Source organism: Pan paniscus, chromosome 23 (assembly GCF_029289425.2).
Source record: "Pan paniscus chromosome 23, NHGRI_mPanPan1-v2.0_pri, whole genome shotgun sequence".
In the NCBI taxonomy this organism is placed as follows: domain Eukaryota; kingdom Metazoa; phylum Chordata; class Mammalia; order Primates; family Hominidae; genus Pan; species Pan paniscus.
In genome coordinates, this window is record NC_085927.1 from 52,378,145 (window position 1) to 52,402,319 (window position 24,175).

Consider the following 24,175-nt stretch of genomic DNA (forward strand, 5'->3'; position numbering starts at 1 on the left):
CACAGTCTTAAAAGAAGAACTTTGGACAAAATAAATGTAACAGTTTATTTGAGCAAAGAACAAATTCATGAATCACGAAGCACCAAACCAAAAGGAAGGTATGGGCTCCACTCCAGCAACACGAGTAGTGAGCTTATTTTTTTATGGTTTATTATTTATTTATTTATTTTATTTATTTTTGAGACGGAGTTTCACTCTTGTCTCCCAGGCTAGAGTGCAATGGTGCAATCTTGGCTCACTGCAACCTCCGCCTCCCAGGTTCAAGCAATTCTCCTGTCTCGGCCTCCCAAGTAGATGGGATTACAGGCATGCGCCACCACGCCTGGTGGATTTTTTGTATTTTTACTAGAGGCAGGGTTTCAACATGTTGGCCAGGCTGGTCTTGAACTCATGACCTCAGGTGATCCACCTGTCTCAGCCTTCCAAAGTGCTGGGATTACAGGCAGAGGTTGCAGTGAGCTGAGATTGCGCCACTGCACTCCAGCCTGGGCAACAAAGTGAGAACTTGTCTCAAAAAAAAAAAAAAAAAAAAAGTTCTAAGAAATCCAGGGGGGAAACAAAGAAAAAGTAGGGAAAGGACATTACAAATACAGCTGATCCTGGGCCGGGCGCAGTGGCTCACGCCTGTAATCCCAGCATTTTGGGAGGCGAAGGTGGGCGGATCACAAGGTCAGGAGATCGAGACCATCCTGGCTAACACAGTGAAACCCCTTCTCTACTAAAAAAAAAAAAAAAAAAAAAAAAATTAGCCAGGCGTGGTGGCGGGCGCCTGTAGTCCCAGCTACGCGGGAGGCTGAGGCAGGAGAATGGCGTGAACCCGGGAGGCGGAGCTTGCAGTGAGCCGAGATGGCGCCACTGCACTCCAGCCTGGAGAACACGGTGAGACTCTGTCTCCAAAAAAAAAAAAAAAAACAGCTGATCCTTAAATATATAAAAAGATGATTAAGCCAATTTATAAAAAGAAAAAAAATTCCAAGCACTGTAAGATACAATTTCTCACCTATCAAATTGACACAATTTCAAAAGCTGGATACTGTCATCTGTCAAGGCCATAGGGAAGGAGGCAGGCTTGTCTAGTGCAGGAGGGAGGCAGAATAAGACAGTCTGGTGATGTGGAAACATCTAGAAAATGACAAACGTGTTTAGCCTTTGCCCTGGCTCTCCCACCTCTGGGAAGTTCTCTCATGGTTATCTCTGACCATGCTAGTCATTGGAGCATTGTCTGTAAAGCAAAACATGGGCAAGATTCCAATATTCTCTCTGTAGAGGGTAGACAAATACAACCGTGGAATAGTCACCCAGCAGAAGACTTCACAAGTATAAAAAACAGTGAGGCAGCTTTGTGATTTTTTTTTTTTGACAAATATAGGAGAAGCTCAGGAATATATTGCTAAGGTGCAGAACAGTGTACACAGCCAACCTCCTTTTTTTTCTTTTTTTTTTAGATGGGGTCTCCCTCTGTCACCCAGGCTGAAGTGCAGTGGCGCAATCTCGGCTCACTGCAACCTCTGCCTCCCGGTTTCTGGTGACTCTCCTGCCTCAGCCTCCCGAGTAGCTGGGATTACAGGCATGCGCCACCACACCCAGCTAATTTTTGTATTTTTTAGTAGAGACAAGGTTTTGCCATGTTGGCCAGGCTGGTCTTGAACCCCTGACCTCAAGTGATCCGCCTGCCTTGGCCTCCCAAAATGCTGGATTACAGGTGTGAACCACCACATCCAGCCAAAGAGGAAGTTTCTTAAAGCAGGTGGTGAAAATAGGGTGGACAGGGACAGGGTAAAAACAAAGTAGCCCTGTTGGGCGCGGTGGTTCATGCCCATAATCCCAGCACTTTGGGAGGCTGAGGTGGGCAGATCACTTGAGCTCAGGAGTTTGAGACCAGCCTGGGCAACATGGTGAAACCCTGTCTCTACCAAAAATACAAAAATTAGGCCAGACACAGTGGCTCACACCTGTAATCCCAACACTTAGGGAGGTGGAGGCGGGCGGATCACTTGAGATCAGGAGATCGAGACAAGCCTGGCCAACGGGTTGAAACCTCATCTCTACTAAAAATACAAAAATTAGCCAGGCCTGGTGGCACACACCTGTGATCCCAGCTACTTGGGAGGCTGAGGCAGGAGAATTGCTTGAACCTGAGAGGTGGAGGTTGCAGTGAGCCACAATCACACCACTGCACTCCAGCCTGGGCAACAGAGCCAAACTCTGTCGCAAAAATAATAAAATAAAATAAAATAAAATAACTCAATGAAAATGCAAATACAGCATGTCAAATTTTATGGAACACAGCTACAAATTTTTTGAAAAAGAGCATTAGGCCCATGTGGTGGCTCATTCCTGTAATCCCAGCACTCTGAGAGTCTAAGGTGGAGGGATTGCTTAAGCTCAGGAGTTCAAGACTCAATCTCTACAAAAAAGTCAAAAATTAGCCAGGTGTGGTGGTGCATGCCTGTAGTCTCAGCTACTTGGATGGCTGAGGTAGGAGGATCATTTGAGCCCAGGAGATCAAGGCTACAGTGAGCCGTTATTGTGCCACTGCAGTCAGCCTGGGCAATAGAATGAGACCCTGTCTCAAAAGAAAAAGAAAAGAAATTTAGAGCATTAAATGCATGTGTTGAAGCTGGGTGTAGTGGCACATGCCTGTAGTTCCAACTACTCTGGAGACCGAGGTGGGAGGACTGCTGGAGCCCGGGAGTTTGAGGCTGCAGCGAACTGTGATTGTGCCACTGCACTTCAGGCTGGGTGACAGAGCAAGAACTTTTCTCTAAAAAGAAAAAGAAACTAGCCAGGCCCAGTGGCTCACACTTGTAATCCCAGCACTATGGGAGGCCAAAGCAGGCGAATCACTTGAGGTCAGGAGTTCGAGACCAGCCTGACCGACATGGTGAAGCTGCATCTCTACTAAACATACAAAAATTAGCTGGGCTTGATGGCACATGCCTGTAATACCAGCTACTTGGGAGGCTAAGGTGGCAGGACTGCTTGAGCCCAGGAGGCAGAAGTTGCAGAGAGCTGAGATTGCACCACTGCACTCCAGCCTGGGCAACAACAGAGCGAGACTCTGTCTCAAAAAAGGAAGGAGAGAGAGAGAAAGGAAAGAAAGCAAGAAAGAACGAAGGAAAGAAAGAAAGAAAATTGAATATAAAAATGTTTTAGATAAATACATTACTGGGAAATAAAATTTCTTCTTTTTTTTTTTTTGAGATGGAGTTTCACTCTCGTTGCCCAGGCTGGAGTGCAATGGTGCTCACTGCAACCTCCGCCTCCCAGGTTCAAGCAATTCTCCTGCCTGAGCCTCCCGAGTAGCTGGGATTACAGGCATGTGCCACCATGCCCGGCTAATTTTGTATTTTTAGTAGAGAAGGGGTTTCTCCATGTTGAGGCTGGTCTCGAACTCCTGACCTCAGGTGATCCGCCTGCCTCGGCCTCCCAAAGTGCTGGGATTAGAGACATGAGCCACCGTGCTTGGCCAAAATTTATTTTTTTAATTAAAGTAGGCCAGGCACAGTGACTCATGCCTATAATCACAGAGCTTTGGGAGGGTGAGGCAGGAGGACTGCTTGATGCCAGGAGTTGGAGACCAGCCTGGGCAACGTAGTCAGACCCCCATCTCTACAAAAAAAAAAAAAAATTCTTGAAAGATTAGCTGGGCATCGTGGTCCATTCCTGTAGCCCTAGCTGCCTGGGAGATTGAGGTGAGGATCCCTTGAACCCAGGTGTTCAGGGCTACAGTGAGCAGGGATTGAGCCACTGCTCTCCAGCCTGACAGAGCAAGATCGTGTCTCAAAGAAAAAAAAAAAAAGGTAAAGCAAAGCAAAACATGCTCATTAACACTCTCATTAATGACTGTACATTTGTTGTACTTGAGCGAGTTAGAAAAACGCCACACTTTGAGATGAATTTAGAGTCCTTTGTTAGCCGGTGACCGAGAGACGGCTAACAGTCAAAATTCTCTCAGCCCTGAGGAAGAGGCTTGATTAACTTTTATATCTTGGTTTAGGAAGGGGAGGGGGGGGTCTAGTTAAAACAATTTTACAGAAGTTAAGTAGTCAAAAAGTTAAAAGGATAAATGGTTACAGGAAAGTGAACAGTTCCAGGTGCAGGGGCTTTAAGACTATTACAAGGTGATAGACGTGGGGCTTTGGGCGTTATCAATCAGACGAATTCTTGGCGACTGCGGATACAGCTTGCCACAGTATCTTATCAGTTAATTGCATTCTTGGACGTGCTGGGAGTCAGCTTGCACGAGTTAAGTCCTTGAGGAAGGGGCTGCCAGTGAAAGAGCCAAGATGGAGTTTGTCTGGTTCTCTTAGCTAAGGGAGAAACAAGGCCAGGTGAATAAGGAAAAAACAAGGTTGGGCATTACACATTTTGGCCAGGGGCGGTGGTTCACATCTATAATCCCAGCAATTTGGGAGGCCGAGGCAGGTGGATCACCTGAGGTCAGGAGTTTGAGACCAGCCTGGCCAATATGGTGAAACCCCATCTCTACTAAAAATACAAACAGTAGCTGGGCGTGGTGCAGGGTGCCTGTAATCCCAGCTACTCAGGAGGCTGAGGCAGGAAAATCACTGGAACCTGGGAGGCGGAGGTTGTAGTGAGCCGAGATCGCGCCACTGCACTCCAACCTGGGCGACAGAGAGAGACTACGTCTCAAAAAAATAAATAAATGACTGTACGTTTCACAGTACACATATTTGCTAACCCCCTGTGTATGTTTGTCTTTAAATCTAATGTTCTTCACGGTGAAACCCTGTCTCTACTAAATTAGCCGGGCGTGGTGGCACATACCTGTAATCCCAGCTACTCGGGAGGCCAAGGCAGGAGAATCGATTGAACCTGGGAGGCAGAGAATGCAGTGAGCGAGATCGCGCCATTGCATTCAAGCCTGGGCAACAACAGTAAATGTCCGTCTCACCAAAAAAAATAAATAAACCTAATGTTCTTGGCCATGTCTGTTCCAGGGTCCAGTCCAGAATACCACATTGCATTTAGTGTCAGTTTTTATTTCACCGACTTAGCTTAGGGGCCTTGTCTTGCTGATGAAGGAGGAACTCCTGGGAAACATTTGTCTCTCACAAGTGGTTATGTGAACACTTCATACACTCCTATGTCTCTGGATGTGGCTACTATGTTAACATAAAAAAGGGGTGAGAAGATAAGATCTTAAGAATTCCCGCCAGAATCCATGCCCTCCAGAATCCACGCCCTCCCCCACCCCCACTTGCTGCTGCTTTTGTGAGCCCTTTCAGGGAGACTGGGAGAGGATGTTCTTAGCACTTCTCAGCCACTTCAACCTGCAGACATTGATTGAGGCCCTAGTGTGTGCAAGGTCCTCTGGTAGATGCTATGGGGAAAAACAAAGTTGAATGAGACCTTTTTCCACTTTTTAGGGCAGACATCCAGCCAGAGAGGCAGCCAGACCCAATGGACTGCAACACCACGTAGGGGTGAGAGGCAGGTGGCAGCAGCAGTAATGGAGATGGGGAGATGCATTTCACCTGGGAGGATCGTAGAGCGCTTCCTGGAGCAGGTGATTCTGAACTATGCCTTAAAAGAAGGGTATGATTTCAATGGTAAAGGCAAAGGGGAACGGTGTTCTGGGCTGAAGGAGCAGCGTCAGCAAAGATACAGAAGTGTGAAAACTGGGGGCAGGTGCATAGAATGAGCAGCCCAACATTCCTGGAGTTAAATGTGGTATAAAGGAGAGAGGGGCTCCAGAGAAGGCTTTCCGTGCCGGGGCCGGAATCCACCTCCCTCCAGCAGGCGGTGAGAAGCAGCGGGGACTCCCACACAGGGAAGTAAGATTGGAGCTACAGCTGAGCTCCAGGGGGGTGCTGGTGGCATGGCGCAAAGTGATTTCTCTTGTCTTCTTGGGGTGACGACGAGCTAGCCAGCCCAGGGGGTGGGAGGCGGGGAGGGTCACAGGAATGAAAGTGAAGAGAGGCAGGTGGGGAAAGGCTGAGGTGTGACAACAGGATGTGAGTGTGAAGATGAGGATGAGGGCGGGGGGGCGGTGGAAGTGGGGGACTGAGGCCGCGAATCTGCTGGACAGAGGAGGGGGTGGGTGCGTCTGTGTTGAAGGGGCTGGTAGAGCCACAGCAGGTTGAGATGGAGGTCAGGTCCCCACCCCGGAGTCAGGCTGGAGCCTGGCGCCCAGGCATAAATTTGGTGTCATCAGTGAAGAGGGTCTGCCAATGGGTCCTCAGGGCAGAAGAGGAAAGAGACCAACCCGCCTCATAGGGGTCATGTCCTCAATGCCTCTGTCACTCCAGGATCTTTGACCCCTTGTATAACTTGTAAAAGGGTCCAGGCCCATAGAAAGCCAAACTGTTTACTGAGCTGATGGACTGTACCGTGCATGGACCTTTCTAGAAGCAGTCTTGTCATCTCCCAGCCCCTAGCCTCCCCAGGGACCCACCACTCAGAATAAGGGCCAAGCTCCTCGGCCCCACATGCAAGGCCTGTTGTAACCTAATGCCACACCAAGCTCCAGTCCATCATCCGCTCTTGCCCACTTTTTCTAGCCATTGACAACCTTCCCTGCATTGCGGCTCCACCGGGAAGCTCCCTTAACTTCTGCAGCCCAACATCTTCTCTGTCTCCAGGGGTTGGCTCCCCTGTCCCGGTCCAGGGAGAACTCGCTGTAAAGATCTTTCCCCACCTTAGCGTGCTGTACTGTAGCTCGCCACTCATGAGCGCTGCTGGACTGGAGCTCGAGGGACCACGTCCCATTGACTCCCAGAGCTTCCAACTAGCAAATGGTAGTGAAGGAACAGGAAGTCCTGTTTTGAGAGCCCCCAGCTAAACTGGGCTTCCAGTACCAGAGCAGCCAGCAACCTGCCCTAAGCAGAAAGGTAGGGGGCTAGACGTGGATGTGTGCAGTGCACCTTTCACAGGATACTTCTTGTAACTAGTGGACAACCTCATGCCTAGTGTCTGACCTATGACCAGAGGTCCCTCACATGGGAAAGGCCCTAGTGGCTCTGGTGAGACCCATGTCTGGTTTATGCTGCCTGACCATTGCTCTGGCACCGGGAGCCCGGCCTAGGGCAGCCCCTGGTTGTTCTGATGGAAAGTGCAAATCCAACCCACCACCGCAGGAGGAAACAAGTCCAGAGATTTTTAATACAGAACCTGGGCAAGGAAAGTGTAATGAGACTGGAGGGAAGTCCTCGTCCCTGGTCACGGGAGGCAGGAGTGAAGAGTCAGGCAGAAAGAGCGCGTGGCAACTAACAGCAGATAGAAGGGAATGATCATGGGTCAATAAGTTTGCTGACCAAATGCCTGACTGTTCTTTTTAAAGGAAGCACCAGAAAAGCAGGAGTGCAGTCTGCTAGGCAGAAGAGATGCCTCTAAGTGTTATTTTATTTTTTAGTGGTTGTGGTGGTGGGGGTGGGTGGGTCTCACTATGTTGCCCAGCCCTGGTCTCGAACTCCTGGCCTCAAGCAATCTTCCTGCCTTGGATTACAGACCTGAGCCTATTCCCACCCTGTCAGGCCTCTAACTTCTTATCTCTGCAGTCCTTTGGGTGTGGTGTAGACCTGGAAACTGCCAAGGGTGACTGTGTAGGGACCAGCCCCACAGGGTCAGTGGGTTTTTCTCCCCGTGTGCAGAGATGAGAGATTGTAGAAATAAAGACACAAGACAAAGAGATAAAAGACCGCTGGGCCCAGGGGACCACTACCACCAAGACGCAGAGACCGGTAGTGGCCCCGAATGTCAGGCTGTGCTGATATTTATTGGATACAAGACAAAGGGGCAGGGTAAGGAGTGTGAGCCATCTCCAATGATAGATAAGGTCACGTGGGTCACATGTCCGTGGGACAGGGGGCCCTTCCCTGCCTGGCAGCCAAGGCAGAGAGAGAGGAGAGAGAGACAGCTTACGCCATTATTTCTGCATATCAGAGACTTTTAGTACTTTCACTAATTTGCTACTGCTATCTAGAGGGCAGAGCCAGGTGTACAGAGTGGAACATGAAAGTGAAACAGGAGTGTGTCCGCTGAAGCACAGCATCACAGGGAGACGGTTAGGCCTCCAGATAACTGTGGGCAATCAGTCAGGCCCTCCACAAGAGGTGTGGAGCAGAGTCTTCTCTAAACTACCCCGGGGAAAGGGAGACTGCCTTTCCCGGTCGGCTAAGTAGCAGGTGTTTCTCCTTGGCACTGATGCTACCGCTAGACCACGGTCTGCTTGGCAACAGGAGTCTTCCCAGACGCTGGCATTACCGCTAGACCAAGGAGCCCTCTGGTGGCCCTGTCTGGGCATAAAAGAAGGCTTGCACTCCTGTCTTCTGGTCACTTCTCGCTATGTCCCCTCAGCTCCTATCCCTGTATGGCCTGATTTTTCCTAGGTTATGATTGTAGAGCAAGGATTATGATAATATTGGAATAAAGAGTAATTGCTACAAACTAATGATTAATGATATTCACATATAATCATATCTATGATCTATATCTAGTATAACTATTCTTATTTTATATATTTTATTATACTGGTACAGCTCGTGCCCTCGGTCTCTTGCCTCGGCACCTGGGTGGCTTGCCGCCCACAGACTGAGCCCTGCTTCTGGTAGGAAAAATTTGAATCTTATCAAAATGGATGCCAAGGCAACATAAAATTATAAGAAATCACTATCAGTAGTTGGCCGGGTGTGGTGGTTCACGCCTATAATCCCAGCACTTTGGGAGGCCGAGGCGGACGGATCACGAGGTCAGGAGATCGAGACCATCCTGGCTAACACGGTGAAACTCCGTCTCTACTAAAAAAATTCAAGAAAAATTAGCCGGGCGTGGTGGTGAGTGCCTGTAGTCCCAGCTACTCGGGAGGCTGAGGCAGGAGAATGGCGTGAATCCGGGAGGTGGAGGTTTAAGTGAGCCGAGATCGCGCCACTGCACTCCAGCCTGGGCGACAAAGCGAGACTGTTTCAAAAAAAAAAAAAAAAAAAAAAAAAAAAAAGAATTCACTACCAGTACTTGTACTTATTTGTCCTAGACTTGCCACTGTTTCAGACTCAAAGGGTGCACTTTCCCTCTTTCATTGTAGGATTTAGTGCATGAATCTGCTCACCCCAAACATCCTCTTCATAACTTGGGGTTTTCGATCCTTTCCAGGCAGATACTGTTTATAATCCCTCACCTGGAGGGTTCCTCCACGTCCCCAATTTATACATTGATTTGTTCACCTGTACAACAAAAAAAATTTTTTTTTGAGACGGAATCTCGCTGTCGCCCAGGCTGGAGTGCAGTGGCGCGATCTCGGCTCACTGCTGGCTCCGCCCCCCAGGTTCACGCCATTCTCCGGCCTCAGCCTCCAGAGTAGCTGGGACTACAGGCGCCCGCCACCTCGCCCGGCTAATTTTTCGTATTTTTAGTAGAGACGGGGTTTCACCATGTTAGCCAGGATGGTCTCGATCTCCCGACCTTGTGATCCGCCCGCCTCGGCCTCCCAAAGTGCTGGGATTACAGGAGTGAGCCACCGCGCCCGGCCTGTACAACAATTATTAAGACTGGCTTGTGCCAGGCTCTGCTGAGAATCCCAGGACACGGTGGGGACACGGTGGACGCAGGCTGTCCGTCAAGGGGGCTAGTAAGCCACTAAACAAAGGGTAGCCTTCAGCCCTGCGGCGCGGGCCAGCCAGCATTCAGAGGCCCAACTCGCTGTGGCTGCTCCCCGGGTCTGGTCCCGCGCGGACGTGGGGGCGGCCATCAGGACTGCCCAGGGGTTGGCGCCCTGCTGGGTTCCAAGCCGGTGGGCGCGGACAGTGTGGCGGGAAGGCGGGGCCTGGCGGGTAGGGGCGCGGCCTGGCGAGTGGGGGTGGACCTTCCTGGGGTGGAGCCGGCGGCTGTGGGAGCGGGACCTGCCAGGGCACAGGGAGGGCGGGGTGAAGGCAGGGCGTGAGGTGTGGAGGTGTAGCCTGCCTGGGGTGGGGCGGGGCGGGGAAGGACAGCTTAGGGCCCGGAATTGCGGGCGTCACTCTGCTCCTACGACCTAGCCAGGCGTGAGGGAGTGACAGCAGCGCATTCGCGGGACGAGAGCGATGAGTGAGAACGCCGCACCAGGTCTGACGGGGAGGCCTTGTGCGAGCGCCCCACTGCCCACCCACCTGGTTGGGACAGTAGAAGAGGGCGGGATGGAGTGGAGGGTTCGCCGACCGCATCGCCCTCCTGGGTGTCGCAGCTCCTTCCTCGGCAGTCCCGGGGCATGAGAGCGCGACCGGCCAGGAGTTGGGGGTCCTGGGACACGGCCGCACGTGGCCTCCCAGGGTTCCAGGAGCCCCTGAGTTAGCCGAGCGTGCGCGTGGGTGTCGGGGGTGCGCAAGTCTCCAGCCTTGCAGAGACGGAGGACGCTGCCAGATGTGGGGGCGGCGGGGTGTCCTGGAGTCCCACCGCCTGCCCTAAATTTCCACTCCGCCCTTGTCGCCCAGTGTGACCCTGGGCATGTACTGCAGCTCCCAGTGCCTCAGTTTCCTGCTCTGTGGAGGGAGAGTGACAGTGGTCCCACCTGCTCCGTGTGTGAGGGTTTGGCACCCCTCTGGCCTTTGGGAAAGGCTTAGGAAACGGGCTGTTTCTTTACTCCGGTTTTACAGGAAAGGAAACTGAGGCTCAAGACATTTTAGTAACTTGTCCAAGGTTACCCAGCCAGCAAGTGATGGGGTCCAGGCCTGACCAGCGCCCCTGCCCCAGCACATTCTAGAAGGTTCTGCCCCAGTTTAAATGGGGTGCATGCTCTGAGGCCTGTCCCAGGTTTTTCCGGCTTAGCTTCTCTGTCCCTCCTCTGGGAGTCTCCACACCCATGTCTGACTCTCTCCCCATAACCTTCTGGGGCAGCTAAGGGTCTGAGTCCCTCTGGACATGAGCCCCTGGCTCAAGCACATCAGGCAGAGATAAGGGGCTCAGGGAGCACGAGCTTCATGGATGAATGAATGAAGGAATGAAAGACCCGGCTGTGTCTTTCAGGTCTGATCTCAGAGCTGAAGCTGGCTGTGCCCTGGGGCCACATCGCAGCCAAAGCCTGGGGCTCCCTGCAGGGCCCTCCAGTTCTCTGCCTGCACGGCTGGCTGGACAATGCCAACTCCTTCGACAGACTCATCCCTCTTCTCCCGCAAGGTGTGAGGCTGGGGCTGAAGGGAAGGCCAGGGGGAAAGTGGGCAAGAAGGTGAGGGGGGAGGCCTGCAGGGGAATGAGGAGGGCAGGGAGACGGCTGGCATAGACACCTCTTCCTACCCTCCAACCCGCTTCTCTCTGTTTCAGACTTTTATTACGTTGCCATGGATTTCGGAGGTCATGGGCTCTCGTCCCATTACAGCCCAGGTGTCCCATATTACCTCCAGACTTTCGTGAGTGAGATCCGAAGAGTTGCGGCAGGTAAGAGACAGAGTGTGTGTTTTCGGCGGTGTGTGGGGTGCTCTAGGGCACCCCCTCTTATCACTGGAGTCGGGGTAGGATCCAGGAAGCAGCGCTGGCCTGGGAGTGGGGCCTGGGCTCTGGCCCCAGGTCTGCCAGCAATTCACGGGAGATCTTGGGAAAGTTGAAGAGTTCGCTTCCTCCAGTGGGTCCTCCAGGCTAGTCTCCTGGGTGGACACCCCAGATGCTGGGAAGGGATTTCCTGAGCCCGGAGACTAGAAGCGAGATCGTGGGCTGAGCCTGTGCCCAGCCGGACCTTCTGGCTCCTTGCATTTCCAGCCTTGAAATGGAATCGATTCTCCATTCTGGGCCACAGCTTCGGTGAGTACACTGGCCAGGAGCTGACCGGGTCGGAGTATGGCTGGGAGGGAAGGATAGGAGCTGCTGCCCCACCCTTTTCCCCTGCACTTATGAGATCTGCAAAGAGAGATGAGAGGGTCAGTCAGAGGTTGACCACTGTACCCTCTGACCTCAGGCAACTGCCGCAAGGGACACAGGGATGAGGGAAATGTGGTCTTTTGAGTGGTCAGGTCTGATGAAGGGGCGATCATGGCCCAGATGCTGAGCCCCCAGCCACCCATTTGGAGCCCCCCTCTCCCTCCACCACTGGTGGGAAGAAGCTTTAAGGTATGCAGCTGGGGAGGGAGTGAGGGAATGTCACCCACAGCTCTCTTGTCCCCCAGGTGGCGTCGTGGGTGGAATGGTGAGTAGATGGCTTTGTCTGGCCAACTGGGGCTCCCTTGGGTGGGGTGGGGAGGGGAGCACAAAGGAGGAAGGAGAAGGTACCTGGGACAGAAAGTGCCTCCTCCTGTCACAGTGATAGTCGTTATACCAGGAAGTTGGTGTAAACGGTGGAGACTCCTGGTAGAGTTCATGTTTCCACACCCCCATACCCGGTCCCACAGCACCCTGGAGTCCAGCCATCACCAAGGTCTGGAGCTCAGTGCTGGGTGCAGACTTAGGGGTGGTGGGGGAAGGCACACCATAGGATAGAAGATTCTCCTCTGGCCTCTTGGTCAGCACCCTCCCCCCAGCCTAAAAGATGTTTCAGGGAACTCTAGGGTCCCCAGGGAAAGGCGGGAGTGTCCTTTCCTTCTTCCCCCTATTTATTCTCCCCTTTTGGCATCCTCACAGTTTTCCTGTACCTTCCCCGAGATGGTGGATAAACTTATCTTGCTGGACACGCCGCTCTTTCTCCTGGAATCAGATGTGAGAAGCGGGCTTTCGTGCATGCTGTCATTAGGGAGGACCTGGGCCCCGGGGAGTGCTCCCAGCCCTGTCTCCTTTGGTGGACACTAGGGAAGCAGGAGGAGGCGGCAGAGGGTGGGAAAGGGGAGTCAGGGACCCGCTCCCCAACAGATGACAGGCTTCTGCTGCTTATACCCCTAGCAGTGGTCAGGACAAGGGGTGTGGGGGTACTCCCTAGAAACTGGATGTGTGGCTTGGGATCTGCAGAATGCCAGGCTGATCACGCAGTGGCAGGCAATGGAAGAGGGCAGCAGCCGTGGGTGGAAGATGTTCTAGGGCACACAGCTGGGCCGGCACACTGCACTCACACCCAGTCGAATGCCTTTGCACTGTGTCCACATTGCACCACCACACATGACAGCCCTAAATGTGAACTGAAGGAACAAGGACTGACCCCTCTGACCACCACTACCCATAACCAGTACTGTCTCTGCATCTGAGTCCTGGCCTGGTTTACCTGCTGGGTGACCCTTGGCAAGTTACTTTGCCTCTCTGGGCCTTAGTTCCCGCACGTGTCAAATGAGGTTGGACTCAATGACCTGGCCAGCTCTGACATCCTGTCATTTTCTTGCCAAGGTCTCAGCCTCTCAATTGTGACACAAGTCTCATCAGTTTCAGTTTTCTTGTCCATAGAATGACCACAGATCGGCCGGACACGGTGGCTCAAGCCTGTAATCCCAGCACTTTGGGAGGCTGAGGCGGGCAGATCACCTGACGTCAGGATTTCGAGACCAGCCTGACCAACATGGAGAAACCCCGTTTCTACCGAAAATACAAAATTAGCTGGGCGTGGTGGCACATGCCTGTCATCCCAGCTACTTGGGAGGCTGAGGCAGGAGAATCGCTCGAACCCAGGAGGCGGAGGTTGCAGTGAGCCGAGATCGCGCCATTGCACTCCAGCCTGGGCAACAAGAGTGAAACTCCGTCTCCAAAAAAAAAAAAAAAAAAAAAGAATGACCGCAGATCCCATAAGGACAAGAATCATGTCCATCTCTGTCACCACATCCCCAATCCTGGCACCTAGTAAGGGCTCAGTAAATGTTCCTTGCATGAGCTCAGCTAGCTCAGGGGCTATTGTAAGGATTCAATTTACAGATGGCAGACAGCAGACACTCCCTTCTTTCTGCATTTCACCCACTGAATTGACAAGTGCAGTGCCCCCAGGGGCTTCCTCCTGGGCGAGTCAAGAGGGGCATTTAGTTCTCTTGTGCTCCATTCTCAGGGGTGGGTAGATGGGAGTTGCCCCCCTCTGCAGCCCCGGGCAGTGGGCCTGAGGCTGTCCTCACAGAGTGAGCCACACATCGTGGGGGAGCTTGGAAGCCCCAGAACTGCGCCCTTTCTGCCAGTCCCTTTCTGCCACTGAGAATGATGGCATTCGTTGAACCAGATGAAACTGCCAACCCCAGATGGTTCGTGGCCTCCGGACCCTAATTTCATGCCTTTGCAAAGCACTTGGCAGTTGACAGAGATTCCCCTTCCTCTCCATCATCCCACCTGATCTCTTCAACTGTCCCTGGCCGCAGGCAAGACCAGGCTGGCTGTGACTGAGGCGAAGCAAAGACTCGTTCAGAATCATGGGGTTGACTAGCCAGGGCTGGGGCTGTGTGCCCCTTTGCCGAGAGGGGCTCAGCTGACAGCAGAGGGCAGGGCTAGGAGGGGCAGAGACCTCGTCTGCAGCCTGGATCCCTGCCCACCAGCCAACTGTGCCTCCTTAGGAAATGGAGAACTTGCTGACCTACAAGCGGAGAGCCATACAGCACGTGCTGCAGGTAGAGGCCTCCCAGGAGCCCTCGCACGCGTTCAGCCTGAAGCAGCTGCTGCAGAGGTGGGTGCCCGGTGTGGACGGGGAGCTTGTGGGGTCCAGGGGAGGACACCCCGTGAGACGTGGGGAAGCTTCTTTCTCCCTCTCACCCAACAAGCCTGTTTCTCCCTGGGGTCACGCTGAGCACCAGGCTTCCCAGGGTCTTCAGGGACGTTATCTCCTTTCCCTCTGGCCCTGCTCCAGCCATGCCCCTTACTTCCAATACCCTCCCCACACCTCTCACGCACCCGCCTCTCCCCCAAGCACATGCTGCTTCCACGCCTTCTCTCCCCTCTGGGACTCCAGCCTGGGCTCCCTTACCTGGAATTCTCCCCTGTGCTTGCTCACTGGCTTCCCCACTCCTTGGGGCCTCAGCTGGGAACCCTGCCCTGACACCCCCAGGCAAGCTGTCCCTCCTTGCCCTGCAGGTAACCACACCGTCCAATAAGAGCCTATTGATTCCTCTGTTTCCCGAGGCCTGTGAGCCCCGCAACCCCCACTATGGCTGATTTGGTCATCTTTGTGCCTCCTGCATCTGGCGGTGGGCCTGGTAGGTCAGAGCTCCACACATACTTGTTGTCTGAAGGAGGAGAAGCCCCCCACTGCCCCACCACACGCACGCGCACACACACCCACACACACACCCTGCCGCTGTAAACATGCCATTGAAACATGGGACACAGGCCAGGCGCAGTGGCTCACACCTGTAATCCCAGCACATTGGGAAGCTGAGGTGGGAAGATAGCTTGAGCCCAGGAGTTAGAGACCAGCCTGAGCGAGATAGCGAGACCCTGTATTTAAAAAAAAAAAATTAGCTGGTCGTGGTGGCACACGCCTGTGGTCCCAGCTACTCAGCAGCCTTAGTTGGGAGGATTGCTTAGCCCCAGGAGGTCGAGGCTGCAGACAGCCATGATCATGCCACTGCACTCCAGTCTGGGTGACAGAGTGAGACCCTGTCTCAATTAAAAAGAATACAAGGTCCAGGCACGGTGGCTCATGCCTGTAATCCCAGCACTTTGGAAGGCCGAGGTGGGCAGATTACGAGGTCAGGAGATTGAGACCATCATGGCTAAGATGGTGAAACCCTGTGTCTACTAAAAAATACAAAAAATTAGCCGAGCGTGGTGGTGGCGGGCGCCTGAATATCTATCCAGAAGAGGGGTTAGACATTCTCTAGATGTAACGAAGAATGGCATGAACCCGGGAGGCAGAGCTTGCAGTGAACCCAGATTGCGCCACTGTACTCCAGCCTGGGCAACAGAGCAAGACTCTCTCACAAAAAAAAAAAAAGAAAAAAAAATCACGAGACACATGCACACTTTGTGGGTGACCTCCCTTTTGCTGCCCTTGTCTCTTTTTTTGTTTTGTTTTGTTTTTGGAGACCAAATCTCGCTCTGTTCCCCAGGCTAGAGTGCAGTGGCACAATCTCAGCTCACTGCAACCTCTGCCTCCTGGGTTCAAGTGATTCTCATGCCTCAGCTTCCCAAGTAGCTGGGATTACAGGCACATGCCACCACGTCCAGCTAAGTTTTGTATTTTTAGTAGAGATGAGGTTTTACCATGTTGGCCAGGCTGGTCTCGAACTCCTAACCTCAGGTGATCCGCCCATCTTGTCCTCCCAAAGTGCTGGGATTACAGGCATGAGCCACCGTCCCCGGCCCTCCTCTCCTTTTTATCTGACCTCCTTTTTATTGGCCTCCAGGCACCCAGCATCCTTCTGTCTCCCCCCAGGTTACTGAAGAGCAATAGCCACTTGAGTGAGGAGTGCGGGGAGCTTCTCCTGCAAAGAGGAACCACGAAGGTGGCCACAGGTAAGGGACTCTGCTGTCCAAGGCCATTTTATATTTGTCACTATTCTTACCGAGGATGTCAAGGACTTGCCTTAGACCAGGCAGGATACTAAGCGCTTTGCAAACAGCATCTCACTGAATCCCCCTCCTGCCTCACTGTCATCCCATTTAGAGCAGGAGAAACCAAGGCTCAGCATTGTCAAGCAACCCGGGTGAGGCCATACAGCTACTGCACATCCCAGAAAGCCACGCTCTGGGAGAGTTTGGTTAGGTGTCTTGGACTAAATGTTGGTGAATGTCACGGCCATGCTCTGCTGGATCTGGGGTGGGTGCCCAGCGCCAGAGGCAGGCTGTGAGGATGTCCCAGGGGCTGAGTGACTTGGGAGAGGCTTTTCACAATGGAGAGGTGGAGCTGGTGTGCCTTGGTTTCAGAGCAGCTTCTGGCACAGGCGATTTGTGTACTTTGCTTTTTACCCAGGAATTTTTTTTCTTTGGTTCTTTTCTCTTATGAGACAAGGTCTTGCTCTGTCACCTAGGCTGCAGTGCAGTGGCACCATCATGGCTCACTGCAGCCTCCACTTCCCGGGCTCCAGAGATCGTCCCACCTCAGCCTCCTGAGTAGCTGGGACTACAGGTGTGAGCTACTGTGCCTGGCCCAAGAAATCTTTTGTAAGGCTCTGCTACAGGCCCGGCTCAGTGAGGCTGCAGTGAGCAAGAGCCGACTGTCCCTCTCTCAGTGGGGCCAGACCTCCAGCACCACAACTCCAGGGGCTGCTGCGCACAAATGGCGCCCCCTGGAGTTGAGTAAGGAAGAGTCTGGGCAGAGGCCTAGATTCTTGGAAGAGAAGCAGATGATAAACAGGTGAACAGGCACATGAGTGGTTAGACATTCTCTAGATGTAATGAAGGAAATACATGGTGCTCTAGAAGAGGCTCATGGCGGGGCCTGCTTCAGAGCAGTGGTCCAGGAAGCAGCTCTCCCAAGGTGAGGGAACAGCTGGAGGGAGATGGCCTAGTTGAAGCCAGCTGATTAGGGTGTTTAGCTGTTAACTAAATGTTTGTGGGTTTAAGTCCCATTAATCTAGTAAGGGCTTAGCTTAATTAAAGTGGCTGATTTGCGTTCAGTTGATGCAGAGTGGGGTTTTGCAGTCCTTAGTTGTTACAGAAACTAAGTACTGTAACTTACTGAGAGCTTTGAAGGCTCTTGGTCTGTGTTTAACCTAAATTTCTATAAGATCATTAGTATGAAAGGGGAGATGGGTAGAAGTAGTGTGGTAAGGGTGATGAGTGTAGGGAGGAAGGGGGTAGGTTTTGTATGTTCAAATTGTCATTTTATTTTTACGTTATTGGATATAGGAAGTAGTGTAATCGAGGTGGAGTAGATTAGGCGGAGGTAGAAATAGAGGTTAAGGAGAGTGATGATGGCTATGGTGGTGGGGATAATGAGGCTATTATTTTTTGTGAATTCTTCGATGATAACTCATTTGGGCAAGAAGCCGGTTAGTGGGGGTAGGCCTCCTAGGGAGAGGAGGGTGGATGGGATTAGAGGAGTTAGTCATGTTAGCTTGTTTCAGGTGCGAGATAGTAGTAGGGTTGTGGTGCTGGAGTTTAAGCACAACCCAACCTCCGAGCAACACATGCTAAGACCTCACCAGTCAAAGCGAATTATTACATCCAATTGATCCAATTACTTGACCAACGGAACAAGTTACCCTAGGGATAACAGCGCAATCCTATTCCAGAGTCCATATCAACAATAGGGTTTACGACCTCGATGTTGGATCAGGACATCCCGATGGTGCAGCCGCTATTAAAGGTTCGTTTGTTCAACGATTAAAGTCCTACGTGATCTGAGTTCAGACCGGAGTAATCCAGGTCGGTTTCTATCTGTTCTAAATTTCTCCCTGTACGAAAGGACAAGAGAAATGGGGCCTACTTCACAAAGCGCCTTCCCCAATAAATGATATTATCTCAATTTAACACCACATCTACACCCACTCAAGAACAGAGTTTGTTAAGATGGCAGAGCCCGGTAATCGCATAAAACTTAAAACTTTACAATCAGAGGTTCAATTCCTCTTCTTAACAACACACCCATGACTAACCTCCTACTCCTCATTGTACCTGTCCTAATCGCAATAGCATTCCTAATGCTAACCGAACGAAAAATTCTAGGCTACATACAACTACGTAAAGGCCCCAACATTGTAGGGGCACCTGGGGGCGGGGGTGGGGGCGTGTTGTGGAGTTGAGGGTGCAGGCCGGGAGGGAGGCTATGGGCTGTGTAGGGACTTTGGAGCTGGAGGCAGCCCACCCTGGTAGGCAGCTGGGCCGGTGCTAATCAAGTGGGAATTCAGTCTCCTGTGGCCAGAATTACCAGTTGCTCAGCTCTGCAGTTGATCTGCTGAGGTGAGTATTTTTAGTTATCTTGAGTCCAGAAATGGACAGCATCCCCTGAGGGTCTAAGGAGTGGCACCTGTGGGCTGTTTTGGCCTCGGGTCGCCAGTTTGGGACCAGTTGGGTCTTTGTGATCATCTTGGGTGAAACTTTATCTTGCCTCCCTGGAAACCCATCATGGGGAGGGGAGGTCAAGGACCCCGGGCCCAGGCTTCCTGGACATGCCTCACAGATGGCTGACCTAGGGAGCCCCAGGCACAGAAGTGAGCTAATCTGGAATGAGGCCGGGGAATTCGATTAGGCCCAGGTCACAGGAAACAGTGAATGCAGGATGCTGACCAGGCACCCCTATGTGGGTGTCAGGTGGGTGAGGGAACAGGCAAGAGGGAGGGCTGAGAAAGAGGTGACCCCTGGGTCTGGGGAAGTGGTCAGCTGGCTGGAACGTTGTGTGCAGACAAGCCCTCTGCAGCAGTTGTGGCCTTTTGGGACCCAGCATTAACCTAAAAGAAGACAGTACCCAGCCAGAACCCCTCATCCAGTGCCTCAAGGACAATGTAGGTTCCTCCCAAATGCTTCCCTCCAACCCCAGAGCACCTGAGCGTTCACATTCTATTCTGAACTGGGATAACTTCCCTTCCCCGCCCCCATCATCCAACCTGATCCCTCCAGAATCTGGAGCTTAAACAACCAAGACACATTCCCCCACAGTTCCGGAGTTCAGGGTCCAAGGTCAAGGCCTCGGCAGGGCTGGTTCCTTCTGAGGGCTGTGAGGGAGTATCTGTTCCCACCTCTCTGGCTGCTGGGAGCCTCAGGAGCCCGCTGGCTTATGTGTGAGGTTCTCTGGGTGGGTTACAGAGTGCGTGAGAAGGGGAGGGCTCGTGGAGGACGCAGAGTGGGGAGGGCAGCGAGCATTGTTGGGAGAGGCTGCAGCTCCACTTCCTCTTTTGAATAGGAGGGTCTGGGTGGGCCTCATGAGAAGGTGACTTTTGAGCAAAGCAGTGAAGGTACAGGAGCTGCTCCCACGGACTCCAGGAGGAGAAAGGAGCTGGTAGGACAGGCCTGGAGGTGTGAGCTGGTGGTGCAGGATGGGGAGAGAGCAGCAGAGATGAGCTCTTTATCTTCTCATCTAAGTTCAAGCCCCACAATACTGGCTTTCTGGAAACCATCTTGAGGTGTTCCCATGAAGGAGGGAGGAGCCCACTCTGCCTGGGGTGCCCTAAGGATAGAGGGACAGTCTGTGTCAGTCTGGCCCCTGGCCAAGCATATTCACACATGCCTGTAATTCCAGCACTTTGGGAGTCCAGGTGGGAGGACTGTTTGAGGCCAGGAGTTCAAGATCAGCCTGGGCAACATAGGAAGACACCCCTATCTCTACAAAAAATTCAAACATAAACGGCATGGTGGCACACCTGTGGTCCCAGCTACTTGGGAGGCTGAAGTGGGAGACTCACATGAGCTCAGGAGTCGGAGGATGCATTGAACCTTGATTGTGCCACTGCACTCTAGCAAGACCCTGTCTTTTTTGTTGTTGTTGTTTTGTTGTTGTTTTCAACAGGGTCTTGCTCTGTCACTCAGGCTGGAATGCAGTGGCGTGACCATGGCTCACTGCAGCCTTGGCCTCATGGGCTCAGGCGATCCTCCTACCTCAGCCTCTTGAGTAGCTGGGACCACAGGTGTGCAGACCACACCTGGCTAATTTTTGTATTTTTTTGTAGAGATGGGGTTTCGCCATGTTGCCCAGGCTGGTCTCGAACTCCTGAACTCAAGCGATCCTACTGACTCGACCTCCCAAAATGGTGGGATTACAGGTGTGAGTCACCATGCCCAGCCAACCCTGTCTTAAAAACAAAACAAAAATATCTGGCCCCTGAAGCCCTGTGCTGTGGGGGAGGCTCAAATCTTTCTCATAAGCTGGACTGCATACAGGTTGCAGATAATAATTTGTTTAACTTGTGCAGTTTAATCAAAAACATTTGGCATGGGAATTTTGAATAGATTGCCCACATTTTATTTATCTTTTATTATACTCTTTTTATTTTTTGGAGGAAGGGCCCAAGGGCCACAGCAGAAGGGCTATTATTTTAAATAAAAAGATTTTATGTAAAAACACAGATTTCTAGACCAGGCACAGTGGCTCATGCCTGTAATCCCAGCACTTTGGGAGGCTGAGGTGGGTGAATCACCTGAGGTTGGGAGTTCGAGACCACCCTGACCAACATGGAGAAACCCCGTCTCTACTAAAAATACAAAATTAGCAGGGCGTGATGGCGCATGCCTGTAATCCCAGCTACTCGGGAGGCTGAGGCAAGAGAATCACTTGAACCTGGGAGGTGGAGGTTGCAGTGAGCTGAGATCATACCATTGCACTCTAGCCTGGGCAACAAGAGTGAAACTTTGTCTCAAAAAAAAAGAAAAGAAAAGATGTCTTTTGTATGGCTTCTGGAATTTGAGTCATAGTTGAAAGGTCATGCTTGATACTAATATTATTTTGGGTCTAGCACTTGCATTTAAATATTTACTACATTGGATCCTTATCTAGTATACAGAGTGAGGTTTGCATCTGACTTCATCTTTTTCCAGATGGCTCCTCAGGTGCCTAATGCCATTTTTAGACAAGTCTATCTTTACCCTGTTCATGTAAGGGGCTGCCTTGGTCAGACACTGAATGCCCATCTGTACTTGGGTCTGTCTCTGACTGCCTGCCTATGATCTTACTGTACCACACATTTTAAACTGAGGCCCGACACAGGATTTTTTTTTTTCTTTTTTTTGAGACGGAGTCTTGCTTTTGTCGTCCAAGCTGGAGTATAATGGCACAATCTCGGCTCACCGCAACTTCCACTTCCTGGGTTCAAGTAATTCTCCTGCCTCAGCCTGCCAAGTAGCTGGGATTACAGGTGCCCACCACCACGCCTGGCTAATTTTTGTATTTTTAGTAGAGATGGGGTTCACCATGTTGGCCAGGCTGGTCTCGAACTCCTGACCTCAGGTCATCCACCTGTCTTGGCCTCCCAAAGTATTGGGATTTCAGGCGTGAGCCACTGCACCCAGCCTGAGGATTTTCATGTCTGACGGGACCGTCTCCCTTCATGGCTCTTTAACAGAGTTTTTCTACTAGTCTTTTTTCTTTTCCTTTTTGAGACAGGGTCTTGCTGTGTTGGCCAGACTGGATTCAGTGGCAGGATCTCGGCTCACTGCAGCCTCTGCCTCCCGGGCTCAAAGAACCCTTCCACTTCAGTCTTCCCAGTAGCTGGGACTACAGGAGTGTGCCACCATGCTCGGCTAGTGTGTGTGTGTGTGTGTGTGTGTAACTAGGCTGTTTATTTCACCTGGGTGCAGGCGGGCCAAGTCCGAAAAGAGAGCAAAGGGTGATGGGATGACTACCCTACGTTCTCCTACAAATGGACCTTGAGAGCTCGTTTGGAGGTTCTAGCAGGGGAGCGCAGCTACTCGTATACCCTTGACTGAAGACCGGTCCTCCTCTATCGGGGATGGCTGTCCTCTTCGACCGAGCGCACAGTTTCGGGAGGGACGCACATGGAGCGGTGAGGGAGGAAGGGGACACCTGCCTAGCCAGCCAATCAGCCGAATCAACCCTGGCAATCAATGGGGTGACAGATGTCGCAGCCAGATCACCCTCACATCCTTTTCTTCTTTTTTTTGAGACGGAGTCTCACTCTGTCACCTGGGCTGGAATGCAGTGGCTCGATCACGGCTCACTGCAACCTCTGCCTCCCGGGTTTAAGCGATTCTCCTGCCTCAGCCTCCTGAGTAACTGGGATTACAGGCACCCGCCACTACGCCCAGCTAATTTTTGTATTTTTAGTAGAGACCAGGTTTAACCATATTGCCCAGGCTGGTCTTGAACTCCTGACCTCGTGATTTGCCTGCCTCGGCCTCCCAAAGTGCTGGGATTACAGGCTTGAGCCACCATGCCCGGCCTTGGCTAATTTTTTAGTTTTTTTGTGTAGAGATGGGGTCCTGCTCCATTGCCCACGCTGGTCTCAAGTGATCCTCCCACTTCGGCCTCCCAAAGTGCTGGAATTACAGGTGCCTGACCTGCTATTCTTACCTGTGTAATTTTTCCACGTGAACTTTAGAATCAGGTGGTTTAGGCCCCCCACCAAAAAAATCTTGTTGGTATATCATATATGTATGGTTTTTTAGTGTTTTTTGTTTGATTTTTTGAGACAGAGTCTTGCTCTGTCGCCTAGGCTGGAGTGCAGTGGCAGGATCTCAGCTCACCACAACCAGTGACACCACTGGTACTTATGTGCTTCTTCCTAGTGACTAAAGGAATGAATGAGTTTGTCAGAGACGAGAGCTCCACTGTCCACGAGGCTATTAGCCTAAGCTCCCGCCCTCATTCTGCACCGGCCCTTTGGGGTGGCCGGTGAGGGCCCATGTGGGCTGACAGGTCTGCGGCCAGGTGGCCGTGGTCGAGCCCTGCTCCAGCTGGACCCCAGGACAGGGAGTCCTGGGCAGCTGAGGACGTCGGGGGCAGGTGGGAGAAATGGGCCCTGGCTGGAAAGGCCTGGGGGGTTCCAGCAAAGTCACGGAGTGTCCCCTGACCCTGACGAACAGCACTGACGCTGCTGTCTTTGTGCTTCCGCCTCCAGGTCTGGTTCTGAACAGAGACCAGAGGCTCGCCTGGGTGAGTACCGCTGGCCTCCGGGTCCCCCGCCAAGGTTTGTCTGTTAGTGTCTTTTTCGTTTTTGAAAATTACAGGCCAGGCGTGGTGGCTTACGCCTGTAATCCCAGCTACTCAGGAGGCTGAGGCAGGAGAATCGCTTGAATGGGAGGCAGCAGTGAGCCGAGATAGCACCACTGCACTGCAGCCTGGGCGACAGAGCGAGACTCCATCTCAAGAAAAAAAAAAAAAGAAATTACATAGCTAACATAATACTTTATGATTGTCAATTTAACCGTTTGTAAGTGTGCACTTCAGTGGCATTAAATACAGTCGATGGAGGTGAGGAGAGGAGGGAGACATCCCAGGCACTGGCTGCTGCACAGGGAAAAGCTCGAAGTCAGCTCGGTGCATCTGTTGAGAGGGGAATTCCTGATAGAGGCTGTGAAGATTAAAGAGGGGAGGGGGCAGGATGACAATGGCTCTCAAAAAACAGCGCCCCATCTGGAGGCCTGTGTCACTGGAGCACTTGTATTAATAGAAACTTGGCCATCTCTGCCAGTGAGGGGCTGTAGGACCTTGGGCAAGGTGCTTACCCTCTCTGAGCCTTGGTTGTCTCACGTGCAAAAAGAAAGTGCTTTCATTCGCTCAGCTGGTTTCTGAGCAGCTTGGCTAGGGGAGCCAAGCCCTGGGCCTGCCTTTGAAGGGTTGTTGTCGAGACTAGGTGAGGTCATGTGTGTTGAGTGGCCTCGCACAGTGCTGTCGCTTCAGGTGCTCATGGCCTGTGCTATTTTGTGATTGTTAAAAAATGGTAGAACACTGGACACATGTGAGACATTGTCATTAGAGGTGGGGACGCTCTAACTGCAGGGAGACCGCTGAGAGCTGCTGCCCAGGCCCAGG

General features: G+C 52.2%; 1 protein-coding gene across 5 annotated transcripts in view; it reads left to right on the top strand.

The window, feature by feature from the left end:
• SERHL2 (serine hydrolase like 2) overlaps positions 1-24,175 on the top strand; it is a 55,792-nt gene that overhangs the window by 24,474 nt on the left and 7,143 nt on the right. For 2 of the 5 annotated variants that reach the window (XM_034948871.3, XM_055105403.2), the window contains exons 2-10: positions 5,394-5,533; positions 10,960-11,109; positions 11,254-11,367; positions 11,686-11,727; positions 12,090-12,109; positions 12,541-12,615; positions 14,370-14,479; positions 16,187-16,266; positions 23,262-23,296. In XM_034948871.3, coding sequence (XP_034804762.3) covers positions 5,491-5,533; positions 10,960-11,109; positions 11,254-11,367; positions 11,686-11,727; positions 12,090-12,109; positions 12,541-12,615; positions 14,370-14,479; positions 16,187-16,266; positions 23,262-23,296 — 669 coding nt within the window. In that variant the 5' untranslated portion in view covers positions 5,394-5,490. Of the gene's footprint in view, positions 1-5,393; positions 5,534-9,851; positions 10,063-10,959; positions 11,110-11,253; positions 11,368-11,685; positions 11,728-12,089; positions 12,110-12,540; positions 12,616-14,369; positions 14,480-16,186; positions 16,267-23,261; positions 23,297-24,175 lie in introns of those variants that run through there. The other 3 variants (XM_003805177.5, XM_034948872.3, XM_034948873.3) reach the window with 3 other exon arrangements.